The 15,253-nt window shown below is 33.3% G+C and overlaps 2 protein-coding genes and 2 non-coding genes across 4 annotated transcripts; 1 reads left to right on the forward strand and 3 right to left on the reverse strand.

Annotated features, from left to right (window-relative positions):
• Positions 1-591: 591 nt before the first annotated feature.
• LOC138336388 (glyoxylate/hydroxypyruvate reductase B-like) lies at positions 592-6,813 on the reverse strand. Its single transcript, XM_069285869.1, has 10 exons — positions 6,675-6,813; positions 5,741-5,872; positions 5,200-5,237; positions 4,625-4,761; positions 4,212-4,291; positions 3,482-3,569; positions 2,233-2,353; positions 1,664-1,731; positions 970-1,099; positions 592-727 (listed from the first exon to the last, which is right to left on the reverse strand). The coding sequence occupies exons 1-10, from the start codon at positions 6,787-6,789 to the stop codon at positions 641-643; spliced, it is 996 nt and encodes a 331-aa protein (XP_069141970.1). The 5' UTR covers positions 6,790-6,813; the 3' UTR covers positions 592-640.
• Positions 6,137-6,210, reverse strand: Trnai-aau (transfer RNA isoleucine (anticodon AAU)). The gene has a single exon. It is a non-coding gene; the product is annotated as a tRNA-Ile (tRNA).
• Positions 6,814-10,521: 3,708 nt separating the features above from the next.
• Trnaa-agc (transfer RNA alanine (anticodon AGC)) lies at positions 10,522-10,594 on the reverse strand. The gene has a single exon. It is a non-coding gene; the product is annotated as a tRNA-Ala (tRNA).
• Positions 10,595-10,920: 326 nt separating this feature from the next.
• Positions 10,921-14,316, forward strand: LOC138304847 (uncharacterized). The gene is made up of 3 exons (XM_069245175.1): positions 10,921-11,062; positions 13,278-13,567; positions 14,013-14,316. The coding sequence occupies exons 2-3, from the start codon at positions 13,297-13,299 to the stop codon at positions 14,171-14,173; spliced, it is 432 nt and encodes a 143-aa protein (XP_069101276.1). The 5' UTR covers positions 10,921-11,062; positions 13,278-13,296; the 3' UTR covers positions 14,174-14,316.
• The last annotated feature ends 937 nt before the right edge of the window (positions 14,317-15,253 follow it).

Consider the following 15,253-nt stretch of genomic DNA (forward strand, 5'->3'; position numbering starts at 1 on the left):
CCTATCTTGTCACACAATACCAAAATCTACAACCAAAATCTTTCACGAGAGTTGATATGCCCATGTTCACCTGACAGACTCATGTTTTTTGGGTTATTTTTTTTTTGTCCACACATTAACGGAAAATTATGAAATTGCAGTCCGAATCAAGTCATAGAAAAGTCATAATGCGGCAAAACTGGTGACGTCATAGGCAATGGGCGACGTATATCAATTGTATAGCAATACCGTGACGTCATGAAATACACGTCATTAGCTTTTCAATTCATCACATAAATATAGTAACGATTTTTCAATGAGAAAAATAATCATTCGTTTCCTTTAGAGAGGAATGGCAAGACTCGATGGGAGATTATTAAGCTTTAGAACGTTTTCCTATTAACTATCAATTAGGGGAGATAAATAGGAAGTCACTCATTCAGAATAGGTGACGGGTGAATCCTTTTCCTTGTTAACCATTTTGTGACTAAAATGTTGCTATGACAAAAGTTCAGTTCAAATTTCTGATTACAATTGAAATTACTAAATCATTGATTGTATATATATATATATATATATATATATATATATATATATATATAATCAATATATAATCAACATAATGATGAATTCTTCAACTTCGCCATGGCTCCGTTTTCGTTCAATATCCATTTTTCCATTTCACTATATAGTCAAGGGTATGCCCTGCTATGTATTTCTGGTAATTACAGGTGAATGCCTTCGCCACCTATGCAGAGAAAGGAAATTTAATTAAGTAAAATATTTCACAATTTTTTGAGTTATGTAATTCATGGAGATCAATGTTATAATTTAGTAGTTATAAAAAAGTGAAAAATAGATACTATACGTGTCAAAGAGATGAATGTGTATGATCTAAACGCAGTCATGTAACTCACCATCTATAGGGTGTATGAAAGTAGCTGTACTGCAAAACAATGTGAAAGTGTGAAATACACAGTGAATTCTTACCGGCTCTGTGTTACAAGGGCCCGACATATGAGGAGTTATAACAACATTAGGATTAGACCACAGTCGACTATCACGTGGTAACGGCTCGGAATCAAATACATCCAAAACAGCACCTGCTATCCATTGGTTCCTGTTCGACAGAAAGAGACACCTATCGCACTTAAAAGTTTAAATGGTTTAAAAGACATGTTTAAATGTATTCTATTAAAAGCAACTTCCTAAATTCAATTTTTTGTATTGTTATTTTTTTTAAATTATTTTAGATATACTCTATTGTTTTTTATTTTATTTTAGACAAAGTCGCTGTACATGAACAATCACCAAAAGGCAGGTTCTACGACAATGGCAAATTTATTTTACTTACCCTATTAAGCGTTAACAGTGATGATAATTCCGGAGTGCATGTACTATTTGCAATTCTTGTGAAGAGAGAAACATGCCATATGCCAATGTCATTAAAAAGAACCCGTGGTGAGACGCAGGTAAAACTATCACGTTAAATAAAGAAAGAAACGAAAACCTCAAACTATTTAATCCTCATTTGAACTCGTTAGAAGTAAGTCTGGACGGAAACACTATCAATCACAAATGACCAAAATGTAACGTTAATATACATGAACAGAAAAGTGCACTAAAAGTTATGTCCATATCGTTATAGATTCATCGTTATGTATCAAACTAATTGATGACTTACTCAATAGCCTTTATTAAACTTTCATCATCAACGATATTCCCTCGGCCTACGTTGATAAAAGTTGGCTTCTGAAATAAAACGGTTCTGTAATGTTTATAAATCACAACTTATCAAGGGGATCGAAAGTCATTTTTCATTAATCTACATTTGTACTGGAGATTTCATCATGAGTCCTAGATTTAACACGACCTGAAGTCAAGACAACGGGGATTTGAGGACAAAATAATGCAATCAGAACAGGCATTGTATCAACATTGCTTATGATTGACATATTTATTGCATTGGTTCAACAGTACCATCATATTCAATTTATGTTTAATCGATTCATTTTAAATTCTTATTTTCCGCATCCGCTAATGTATATATTTTTCTGTGATTTCTGCAACATTAAATGAAACAACAAGAGGAATTGAAATGCAACTGAACAACTTAGTCAATAGCATTTATTAGGCCATCGTCTTACACTCAAGCTACACCTATTGTTTAGCGATTGTATTAACTGTGACCTACCTAACTGTGACGTACATTTGTACCTACACAATATAACTATGACCCTAAATTTGACTTACCTTAACCTGGCAGTGAGATAACATGTCCCCTGATAGCAGGCCTTTAGTCTCCTCAGTGGAGGGTAGAACATTACAGATATAGTCACAATTCTGTAAAATGTCTGCTAGCTCATCAGTCGTCCTAAAACGGCGATATTATAGTGCATATTAGTTTTAAAGATGATTTAATAATTAATAGTGAATATACAGTAAACGACTTTATTCCCTCGTACACTGTATTGAATGTCTTCGTTAGTTATCTTCGAATACATGACCTCGCAATCCGAAGGGCTCTTGCTGACAACTGTGAATTCATATATGCGTTTTATACAACTATTTGCCACACATTAAAGTTATTGCGAAATTATGCGAAGTTTTGTACATGTATCTAGCAAAAATACAGTTATTTATATTGTCATTGTGATCACTCGATTTTAAAACATTGCAAGTAAGATAATAACTAGCAAATTCGCGGAATTTTCGAGAAAATCCGGTAATGTTTGCGAGAGTTGTTGAACGGAAACAACCGAAAATGGCGTTTTTCGTTGATCAAAGGACCATAACTCCGCCAAATATATGTAGGGTCTGATGAAAATGCCGAGCGAACTCATCCGAGCGCTTGGCACATTTAACCAAAAACATCGCTCAAGATTTGTGGCAGTTACTGCACGGAAACTAAGCGTTACAGACAGACAGACAGACAACAGGCAGACAGACAGACAGACAGAAGGGCGAACATACACAAATTGATATCACCCGTTTCGGTGAAAGCGGGGAATAATTACAATGTTAATTTTAAGGGTCTAAATTGTACGGTAAATTCCATTTTTAAGGAAGACGGTAAAAAAAATTAAAGTTGTAGTGATTAAAGAAAACGAATTGACGAAAAGCCAAAAGAATATGAATGGTAAGGAAGAAAATATTTGATGAAATCCTCCCCAAGATATTTTATAATATTTAAAAGTAATGTAATCCTACTAATTTGACGGACATTTCAGCTCATAACCACATCAAATCTGTTATGTACCAGTTACGGGTGCATTAAAACAAAATTACATATAATATGTATAAAAACAAATATATAAAACAGAAAAGAAAAGAAGCAGGAGTTAGCACAAATGAATATAGAGGATGTCTTCTAACGACAATCACATTGAAATATAACAACAATGTGTACTGTTCATATGTAACTATATTTGTAGATATGTTACTCACTACCACAAGTATAGGATATCTATCCCGGATATTTTAATGCCTTATTTAAACATACCGACAGACATCAAACGGGCCAAGGTCGCTGTGTTTGGAGCGTGCAAGTCCCCATACCTCCATTCCCACAGATTTACATAAGGAACCAACTGCAAAAACAATTATCATAAAACAATTTTTTTCACAAGAAAAATATGTTTTCATCAAAGGATCAAGCCATTGTGAAATGTAATTGAGACTTATGTTATAGTTGAATAATAAAAAGGATTGGGCACGAACTTTACCAACTCCTTCATGCCATGCATGTGAGTGCAGCAAAATACAGCATGCTAGTTATTTATAACCTACATCACATTAATTTGATTATATTCTTTTGAGAAACCAAGTTAGGATAGCTGAGGTGTAAAACTATCTAAGTACAGTGATGAACTGAACCGTCTAATCTATCAAGATAATGTTTACACATTTGATCCTAATATTTATCCAATTGACACGCGCAAAAGTTAAACGGCCGATCTGTAAAGACAACAAAGGTCATTGTTATATACATTGTATAAGCTATGTAAGATAAAAAGACAACAATAGTTTTATTTAACGCAATAGGAGATAAACAAAATGTATCTTGTAGGTTAGTTGCCTTTTGAAATGAAACTGGAAAACAATGGAACACTGGCAAACATGAGTTATGAACAAGTGGAAGCAATATTATTTAAGATTGCGAAATAATATTAAATATATAATGTAAATATGTAAATATAACCTAAATAAGATTTTGTTTTTAGAATTCTTACTTTGGGTTCCGATTTGTCCCGCTCCAAGTATACCCAGCCTTAGCTGTGACAGTAGGCGAACATCCCGTTTATACTGGTCCCTGAATAAGAACAAGTCTTCAGGGTGACGCAGAAGTTTTGTTTGATATTTTCATTTGACTAAAGTGACTATACTCTGTGGCATATGACCGTGTATTAGTGACATATAAAGCTTTCAGCATCAGACTTGAAAACAGTTTATAATTTCTGCTCATCTAAAACTAAAACTCATTTATCAATTGAGTCATAGGATTAAACTTGAATTATTATATTATAATATTATTTTAATGTGAGAAATGAAACTATCACACAAAATCGCAATTTAGTAAACTGTGATTTTTTATGAAGTCTACATTACACGCCTAAAAATATTTATAAGCATTTCTTTCACTTACGGATTCCATTCCTTTGCTTTTTGATCGACCGCCATTTGTAGAAATTTCCTTTCAGTCGCGATAATATAACCAAGGACATATTCCGCCATTAGATTACCAAATCCACTTCCGGTTCTTGTAACAATGACATCTGGTGGCTGCATAGAATATCTAATTATATTTTTATAAGATTTTAACATTCATAGATGATGTGATCGTGCGCCAATTATATATTCATAATCAAAGTCAATTTAGCACTATTTTTCGTGATTTTTAAAACTAAAATAAAAAGAAGTCAAAAAACGTGATATTTCAACTCTCTACAAAGCGTTAAGAGCGCACTTTTCTCAAAACCACCGCCACATTTCTTAAAAATAAAACAAATAAAAAAGTTGTGCTTCAAATAGAGACAGTTATCGTTTTGAAAATCACAAAAACACTTTGATCAACGATGAAACGAGACTGAAACCTCACTAGAGGAGATCGTTAATTTATATAATATTAGGATGGTAATTTTTGTCTGTATGAAAAAAAACCATGGCGACTTTATTGCGCTTCTCTATGAGACGATTCCATTGTCTGGTATCATGTGTTACCTTTAACGGGTCGACCACGGTGATGAGCGACTCAACACCTGGAAAAATAAGGTTTAAACGTTATTTAACTATACAATGTATTTATAATCAAATTAATCACGAAAATCAAATAAACATATAAATAGCCAACTGATATATAAAAAATGATTTATGTAAGTCAGTTATGACAGAAAGAGTTTGTCAAATACCATTACATACACATGAACAATAAGGAGTGCCGCAGGGTGAAGCGTTTGGTGTATTTTCATAAACGTTCCCGCGGGACCCGTATTGCAGAATTTTTCGCCAACTTTTCCTGGTTATTTGAAATTGTTTGTGATACCGTTGAAAAAAGGATTGATCAAATTTATGTTGACTATAATTTGTCTATTGTTTGAAAATGTACTTTCCTATTTCATAAGTAATTTGATGGTGTATAGCTTTTAAGAATTCTGTAACTCAACAATACACCACAACTTTGTAAAATAATGCCAAACACTATAATGCCACTATATAAAGAATGAACAACATTTCATAACGTACAACTAGTGACAAGACGTACCTGCCCATGTGCTTTGAGCCCATTTGAGTTTTGTACTTGTGAACAGGGCCGATTTGATGATGGGTAGATCTGCTAACAGAATATCGGCATTTCCTCTCAGATCAGACCAGTCTTCATCCGATAGATAATTATCTGAAATATACATGGGTGGATAGCAATAAAAGCAGGAACTTGACTTTATCCATAACAGATATTTAAAAGAAATATCAATTAATCCATTTATCTATGTACATGGACAACCAATCCTCGAATTACAGAGAGGCTATGGTCAATATTCGAAATATTATAATTCTGTTTGTTTGATTTGAAGTTTTTCATATTGATATAATTCGAACAGCATAATAATTCTACATCAGTTCAGACTAATAATATGACCAAAAAAAAGAAAAATATTACTGGCCAGTATGGGGGTCGAACCCACGACATTCGCGTTATTAGCACGACGCTCTAACCGACTGAGCTAACCGGCCTACATATCATCGTGTAAAAATTAATTGTGCAATATCAAAAATATTGCCATGAAATGAGATGGCGTTCCATTTCATGAAAACTTGCATTTATCAATATTAAATATATTGATATTATGATAAAAATGCAGTATTTCAAATGAAAAATCCTCATTCGAACAGAAATGGTAAAGTGTACTCCAATGTCCGCTTCACGATTCAAGGGAGATAATCGCAATAAAATTATGCCGAAAATATGTGTTGAGGGAAGTGTACTACGCGTACTGACCGAATATCACTGATAAACTGTTGTGATTAATAAATATGAAACGAACAGTCTACTTATAATGACATTTCGGTATCGTTGTAACACAACCATGTAATCTATTGACAATCAATTTCCGGACAAAATTTACCAGGGCAGGAATCTTGGGTTCACATTAGTTTTCGATATTTTCTTACGTTACGACTATCAGACAAGTTCCTACCTTCAGATTGAATACACAGATGCTTTACTTCCACTTGAGGGAGCATACGAGCAACAGCGCGGGCCAGATCTTTGACTGAACTCGCCACAAATACAGCTTGACGGCTTGCCGACATTCTCGTTACGTGATGACAGTAATTCTTCCCTAACAAAAAGTGTTCCGTCCACGATAAGTACAAAAAATGTACTACATGTGGTAGAATGCATCATAGTCCAGTAAAGATAGGGTATTACCCTAAAATGATTGCAACACGATTTTTCTTTGTTTTCCATATAGATCTGACTTTATTTTATACCAGAAAAAAAGTCGCCACAAATAATTTGGGAAAGTGATTTTCTTGACCCCCAAAAACCAGAAAAATAGGGATATAAATTTGCATAATTTGCTGACTTTGAAGCCAAATATAAACTTACATGGTTATCATGAGATACCAGAAAAATTACTGCATGGCAAGAACGTTATAAGGACAACACATATTGCCAAAACATAAATTGAAATCAGCACAGGGAAAAAGTATGACAACATGAAAATTACATAACAGCCAAGTGTATATGCTTTTGTTGGATCGTTAAGATAAAAAATGTTAGAGCGCTCTATTACCACCAATACCATTGCTACTCATTTTGGTGGAATCCTTTTACATAAAACTTGTTGATTAAAGGCTTTAAAAGTAAAACATTTTACTTTCACTACCTGAGATACCATGGTTGCTTAAAGTTGGTCTTTTGGCCTTTTTCAAGGATATTTTGAAGTCCAAATTGAATGATTTGTCTTTTTTATTCAAGAATTATTCAGTAAGTACCGTCTCAAAAGTTTATATAGTTATTAATTCAGATTCAATGTAGGCTAAACTCACCTAAAAGAGACAACTATATCACGATATCCCCAAAAATAAAAGACGCGTGGTCGATCAAATCCTCATTTAGTGCCAATTTGACTAAACTTTTCTAATTCCTTACGTTGGAATATCAAAAATTTGAATATCTATTTTGTGACTAAACAGATTGCAAAATCCTTTGGCAGATATTACCACCATAATGGAGAATTATTTATAAAGTGAGTCAGTTTATTTTTGATCAAATATTTGAATAGGTCAGTTTTTCATTTTCACATAATGTAACCGGATGGGGGTTACATAATTTTCAATGAGATAAAGGAATAAAACAAAAGTTCAATTTCAATTGTATAGCTGTAAATCATCACAATTCTGATTTATTTACTGGCAAAATTTTATGACAAACGCATAAAGAATATTCGAAAAATTAAGATTTTTGTATTGCAAATTTATGAATTTTCTATACTTTTTTGATATTTTGATATTCAGCCAAATTAACGTGATAGGAAGTTTTAACTACTAAATAAGATGTGCAATTTTATACCGTTTTTACAACAAATGATCAAAATAACAAGTACAAAATATACAAAAATTGATGCAATTATATGGAGGTAAGGCCTCTATTTTTCGTATTTTTACTGGACTAAACCATGTTGTAATGGCCTGATGATCAAACATGTTGCAAAACCCTCGGCAATCCTCGGGGGCAAGCCTCGGGTTTTACTACATTTTGTAACCCTCGTGTAGAATATCCCTATCCTTCATATCCACAAATGAAAGAGTCTTATAGTATCGTATGGTGCATTGAAAATAACGTTATGCTATCTTTTCGTATTAAATTAGTTATGGTTTTTACACCGGGATCTTTCAAAAGGCCAACCCCGCCGAGCAGATTTTGTAGAATGAGTGTACATCTTAAAAAGATTAAGAGTCACTGATTATTTTCTGGAGAAATGTTCCTATTATCTTCAGACTGGTAGTGATTGTATCGCAGTGTCTGGCCTTCGACCACATCCGCCTTCGTTTTCGTCCAACACACAAACTTTGAAGATTGTGCAGGGATAATAAAGGCATTCCAAATATATTGCATCTGGTAAAGGTGTTTCAATGCAGAAAAACTCAATGAACTTTCCCTTTTTTATATATTTATTTATTCATTTATTTTTCTTGCTAACGTGCTTATTCCAATGAATGATAATGTTACTATATTAAGTAAGCCTTGACAAGGCAACCCCCCCCCCCCAAAAAAAAAAAAAAAAAAAAAAAAAAAAAAAAAAAAAACTTGTAGCCTCTCTTCCCCTCTTATCCTCTTGTTTTTGGCTCCTTTTTTCTCCCTAATAGTATCTTGTTTTTTCTTCGTATCGCTTTTGCCCTCCATTGCTTTCTTTTCCTTTCTATTAAAAGTACTGTAAAATACACAAGTATCTTTTTAATGTATCCATACACTTATGAAACCGTTATTTATAATGACAGTTCATGTCATTGTTTTACTTTTAAAGAAAGTCGTTCATCAAGAAACTCCAGATTACAAAATTCAAGTTTTTAAATGAGTGGCAGAAATTGGTAACTGTTTCAACAGGAATTTCAAATTTGTTCATCATCCTTTCGCTCCATCATCATCTGAATCTTCTTTTGTCTTAATCTTCATGTGTATATGAGTGCATGCCGATTAGATGTGTATATTATTGTATTGTATAAGAACTGGTAAATTTACATTTGTATGTAAAAGAATGTGAAAGTGCATTGCATAAAAATAAATGGCAGTGATTAATGGTTGATAATATTAAGCTATTCAAACTATATGAGCAGGGGTGTCAGTGCTTCATGTAGCTGGTGTATAAATGTGAACATTCACTCAGCAATTTTAGTATTTTACTGTGACAGAATAATTTACTTTGAAAAAAATATGTTCAAGTTCAACATACAATGTTCTTTGAAGTTGAATAGCTAAAGGGTTTTACATTCCAATAAATAATGAAATTAATTACCATTTGTTGACGGTTACAATATTGACATTTTCTTTATAAATATTCAATCGGGTGCCATCGGCCTGTTTCAACAAATGTTATTTGTACGAAATTTACAAAAAGTGACTCTGTCTCTAACATCTCAAATATCCAAATAGGTTTGTAAATGAATATATGTTTGTTAACTAATAAAATTATAGAGGATATTGGGGAATGTCCTTGTTTCTTGTTGTTATATTGCATCGAGTAAGGTGAAAACTAGGATATTTTTCACGAGGACGAAATATCACACACCAGAATGTATATATCTAAATAGGTTTAAATTAACTTGAATTCTGGGTTTTTCGTGATTAAATCAGGAGCTTTGTGGGGGCCTAGGCTGTCAGATTCCGCCCTTTTCTTTGTTACGTGCCCCATACGAATTATGATGTATGATATTGCGATTCTGTAACTGATTTGAAAACAAAAATGATAACAAAATATGACATGACGACGTTAAAGTAATCAGTTAAAATCTTTAAGAGGTATTGATTATTTTCTAGAAAAGTGTTCACGAAAGTCTCCAACAATAAAACGCTATGAATACAACAAAAGTCGGTTATATTTGTCCACCAGGGCCCTCCTGTTGAAAGTGTGATTTATCTAATCAGTGAACTTTTCATTTTTCATTTGTTGCAAAACTAGTTATAATTATTTGCAAATACTGCATGTTTATGCATTGCAAACGTACGTGACCAAGGAAAACGAGTCTTTGACTCATTTCGTTATCATAGTGTAACTAAAGTCTTTATTGAATAATTACTTTCAATGGTTCTATAAAATCAGCAAGAAGGTAAAAATTGAATTCTGATATTTCAAGAACTTAAATTAATTGTGATTAGCCTAATTCAAAATTAATGTCAGACTTGGCATGTATTCCAAAATACTACATATAGTTGTATATTGTATGAGTATAGTTCACTAAACTGCATGATGTATGGAGAAATTTGGAAATGTAATTTGTTAAAAACAGTAACAGTTTTTTTCCTCTGAGAAAAAATAAATTTGGAGAATCCGGGTATCGATCCCGGTACCTCTCACATGCTAAGCGAGCGCTCTACCACTTGAGCTAATTCCCCTCTTATCAGAGAGGGGATAAAAATAGGAAAGGTTGGCTGAGGCTAACGTATTAATTTATTTTTCATATACAAATATTGTTTGTATTAATATACAATAATATTTTTATCATATTTCTCCAATAATTAATGTCTTTATTGGTTATATATATCTAACACAGTAAACATCAAACTTGACAGTGAGAACAAAGCGTTCAAGTGGAGGCGGGAAAATGTTACCTCGTGTTTCCAGAGATTTCTATTGGAGTTATCTCCCTTCTACCAACTTTATTTATTGTCAATATACATTGATGACGTCAACAGGTGTGATTCAAGGTGTTTCCCACAAATAAAGGTGAAGGTCACCAATACATTCGTGAACGTAAACAGGCAAGAATTGAGATGGGATTTCCTGTGTAGATATTTTACATTCGTATTTTACTTATATTGGACAGAGATATCCTACCATCAGATAGCGACTCATCAACACAGGTAAGACACTTACATTTGTTGGACCAATGTCACATCAGACATCGGCAGGGATGTCTAAGTACCTTTCAAAAAGATTAACGTCAACCACATCATATCTATTTCATGTTAAATGGATGTATATTTCTAATTACAATGTACCAATTTACAAGTTACATACATACTGCACATACCTTTTGTACATGTACTATTTTAACAATGAAATAATTAATATAGTGTTACAATATCAAATGTTATATGAATTATTAGATGATGAAAGTTGTTTGTAATTGTAAACAATGGATTGTATAAACAAACGATATATGCATATGCAAACCTTTGTGATGTGTTAAATGCAATATGATCAGGTCAGTATACAGCTTTAAATCGTTATTGAGTGCGATATACACAATGTACCTATATGTGTACTGTATGGTAAATAATGACATTAAACACTTATGAGGTGACTGTACGTTTAGAACACGATTTCAGACTAATAAAAGGTACAAATATAGAAACATGATGTCATATACACTGAATTCGACATTCCAATATTGATGTTTTTTAATGATAAACATATCGTACGATTAACCATTCGGTAACTCAACTGAGATATACGTGTAGTACGTACACGTAAAGCAGTGTATACACAGTCCAGAGTAAGTAAGTATACTTCAGGATCTCGGTCCAATGACATATCGACGCATTATGCACCATTACACCCAGAGACCCCATTAATTTAAATTCACACTGTCATATAGGTCTTTAAATACTATGAGCCAAAGGGATATGGAAACTGATGTATTTCAGCACATTTGTAGTTTGACCTGCCATAGTCTGTACATGTGTATATATACACCTACAAATTAAATGTACATGTATCAGTAGAAGAAAATACATCTTACTTCAAGTCGCGTTCCTTATAGATCATTTTACCTGGAGATGGTTAATAATTAAAAAAATAACACCCTTCATTGTAACTAATACATGTGTGGGAGTGTCAATGAATTTATTTTAATATCTACCAAATTCAATAAAAAGTTTTGAGAGTCATTTGTATCAGTTATAACGATGGGCTTGATATAAGCCTATATGTATATATGGAAACAAGACTTTTGTTATCTCTTTATAAAATCTACGTTGGAATGATAACATATATTTTAAATCCTATTTCCTATCAGACACCGACCAGAATAATCTGTGTGATATTTATCTAAGTTTCATCAAAATGCTAAAAATATTTACATGGCCAATGGTAATTCGGGGATAACATTTCGACAGTATAAATAATTCAATAAATGTGTTGACTAACAAAATTATATTCTCTTCCATGTGGTATTTTAGACACATGACTGAATCAATAGTAGATAGGATGTTTACATAAGACATCAACATTTAATCTGTACTAGGGGTTGACCGCGTCTATTTCAACTTATATCAAGTACATGTAGAAGACTAATTGCATTCTACGTATAATACTGTACTACCGTAATGCTTTTAAAAAGCATCTCTTATGGACTTAAGCCCGTCAGCTTGTCTTTTTAAGGAACACTCTTGAGCAGCCACAAATTGTCTGAAGGAGAAATCCGAATGGTCACCGGACATGTTTTAGCATTGTAAATAAATGAAATTATTAATTTCGTTATCAAGTTTAACTAAAATCTTTATTGAATAATTACTATCTGTGGCTATATAAAATCAGCAAAAAGGTAAAATGGAAATTTGGTATTTCAAGAACTTATATTAATTGGGATTAACCTAATTAAAAATTAATGACAGACTTGACAGACAAAATCGTCAACCTGATTGTTCATTTCAATGTTTATAGTAAAAGTAAGCTATATGTGTGAAAGTGCATGGATGCCATATGTTTACGTGATGGGCAAATTCCAGGTAGTGTATAGGATATAAGATGGCAGATACTGGAGTGACAACAGTGAGGGGGATTAGGGCGATGTAGGCGTTGACTGTATTAATGCAAGCAGATGCACTAATGAGAGAATCAATGTGAAAAGTGTAAATGATGTGTGCTGTTAACATAAAAAATAGAAAGAAATACAATAAAAGTAAAAAAAAATGAAATCACAATAAAAGTAAAAAAAAATGAAATCAGAAAAAAAGACTAAAAAAAAAATTAACAAAAAACAATAATTGATATCTGAGTTTGTGGAAATTGTACGTTATGGTTTCAATATTGCAATGTAACTAAATATAAATTGTATCATTACCTGATTTAAAGCACATAAAAGACCAGAGGTATGTCCGAGGGTGGATCGCAGGGCGTGGCTACCATTGACCACGAGGAGGTGACAGTAAATCTAGACAGGAAAACTAACGCTGGAGGAGGACAACAAGTGGTCACCAGCCAACCGGCAGTGACGTATAACAACAACCCGGATGGAGGTCCCCCTGTGGTATTCCAGGGACCCCCAGACCCCAAAGACAAACCCAAAGATTTTGTAATGACTTCGTGTGCCGTTCTTCTCTTCTGTAACTTCATCTTCGGCTTCCTTGGTTATCACTTTGGAGGTATGATTGAGTGTAATGTATTATGCTATGGGAGTTTGTTTTTCCTTTTGATATTCACACACGTATTAATTGCATTAATGACATAAATGAAAAGAAATTCCAGATCAAACCTGATTTCCCCACACATAATTGATAAATGCTTAAATGCTCATTTCTCATCAACGTTTCATGGTATTTTGGTGGTTTTGCACAATGAATAAAACAAGGTGGTACACTATGATCTGAGCCAAGACCGTTACTGAAAAAATACCTATTACTAATTTCGGCGATGTGACAATTACAATATATAAGGTTTTTCGTTACTTCTTATAGTGTGTCTGGGACTTCAATGACACATAGGTGCCTATTTATTTCATGTTGATAGCTGTATATTCCATTGATAGATTTTAGTGGCATTTCCATCACTACATTATTTTTGAATATGCTATAAATATGTCTGTTTCAGTAAAAGCAAATCATGCCTGGCAACTTGGAGACGAAATGGTGTCACGCCAGCATGCCAAGAAAGCCCTGATCTTTGTAGTGTGTGGAGTTGTGTGTGGGGTATGTACGTATGTACTGGCCATCACACTCTATCTCACCCTCAACAAGAGCAACTTTATCTGAGAAAAAGTGTGGTATCATCGGCACAAAAATTCCACGTAACGTCATCAGAAGAACTTGGTGTCGTGAGACCATGACTAGAACGTTCTGCAATGGAGAGGGGGATGTGATTCGTCCATATTGAATCTACTGATTCACGCTGTCAAGATATCCTTTACATTGAAGAATAAGTTGGGTGAATGCTATGGAATAAGTGTTATTATCTAAAAAATGTATATGGATTGTGAAGCATCACATAATTTTTCCATCAGTATTCAGGGTATCTCTCATTTTATGCTTGATCTTTCGCGAAGACATGCGCACTCAGGCTAATTCCTCTGTAGAATTATATTACATTATACAATGTACTACATTTACCATTCCATATTGTTTATGACAAGCATTTTCATTGACCTAGACTTTTATGCTATCATCTCGTAAAAATGACGTCACCGTTCGTAACGTCGTTTATAAAACGTCGTAGTGATATCATACCAAAAAGTCCCTCAATTTGACTGGATTACATCGAATTATAAGGTTTAATTTTATTAGATTCTCGCGTTATGGAACTTTTAAGATAAAATCAGAATGTACTTAACCAAGCATATTCTGATTTTGTGCTATAGTTCCACAACAGAAAATACATGCAAACGATTAAGAAGTAATTGAAATATTAAGTTATATTCGTGTATTTGTTTACCACTGTACGATATTGCATGTGTTTACAGATTAATGATAACCGTCTGTCTCGTTGTTTTCGTTGTGCCCATTCTGATGGTTTTTTTCCCTGTTACTAAAATAAACGCAGTACCTATGGAATATATACTGCAGAATTATTCACGGCCCATTATCTTGATATCTGCCTGAACGCGTGTCGTATCGTCGTGTTGTTTTCTTCAGGATTCCATAACAATTTGAATCCGACCGCAATAGATTTATTAAACTACAAGAACAGCTAGTCACCGTGGACAGTAACGTTTCGATTTGCAATGAATAAAAAATGTGTTAATGTTCAATCAAAAATTTGTTAGAAATACAAGAATTGAAATTGGTGGCAATTTTTCTCTTCGATTCCTTGGTCTTGTTACAATGGTTTACGGTAAA

Source organism: Argopecten irradians, chromosome 12 (assembly GCF_041381155.1).
Source record: "Argopecten irradians isolate NY chromosome 12, Ai_NY, whole genome shotgun sequence".
NCBI classification, from domain to species: Eukaryota; Metazoa; Mollusca; class Bivalvia; order Pectinida; family Pectinidae; genus Argopecten; species Argopecten irradians.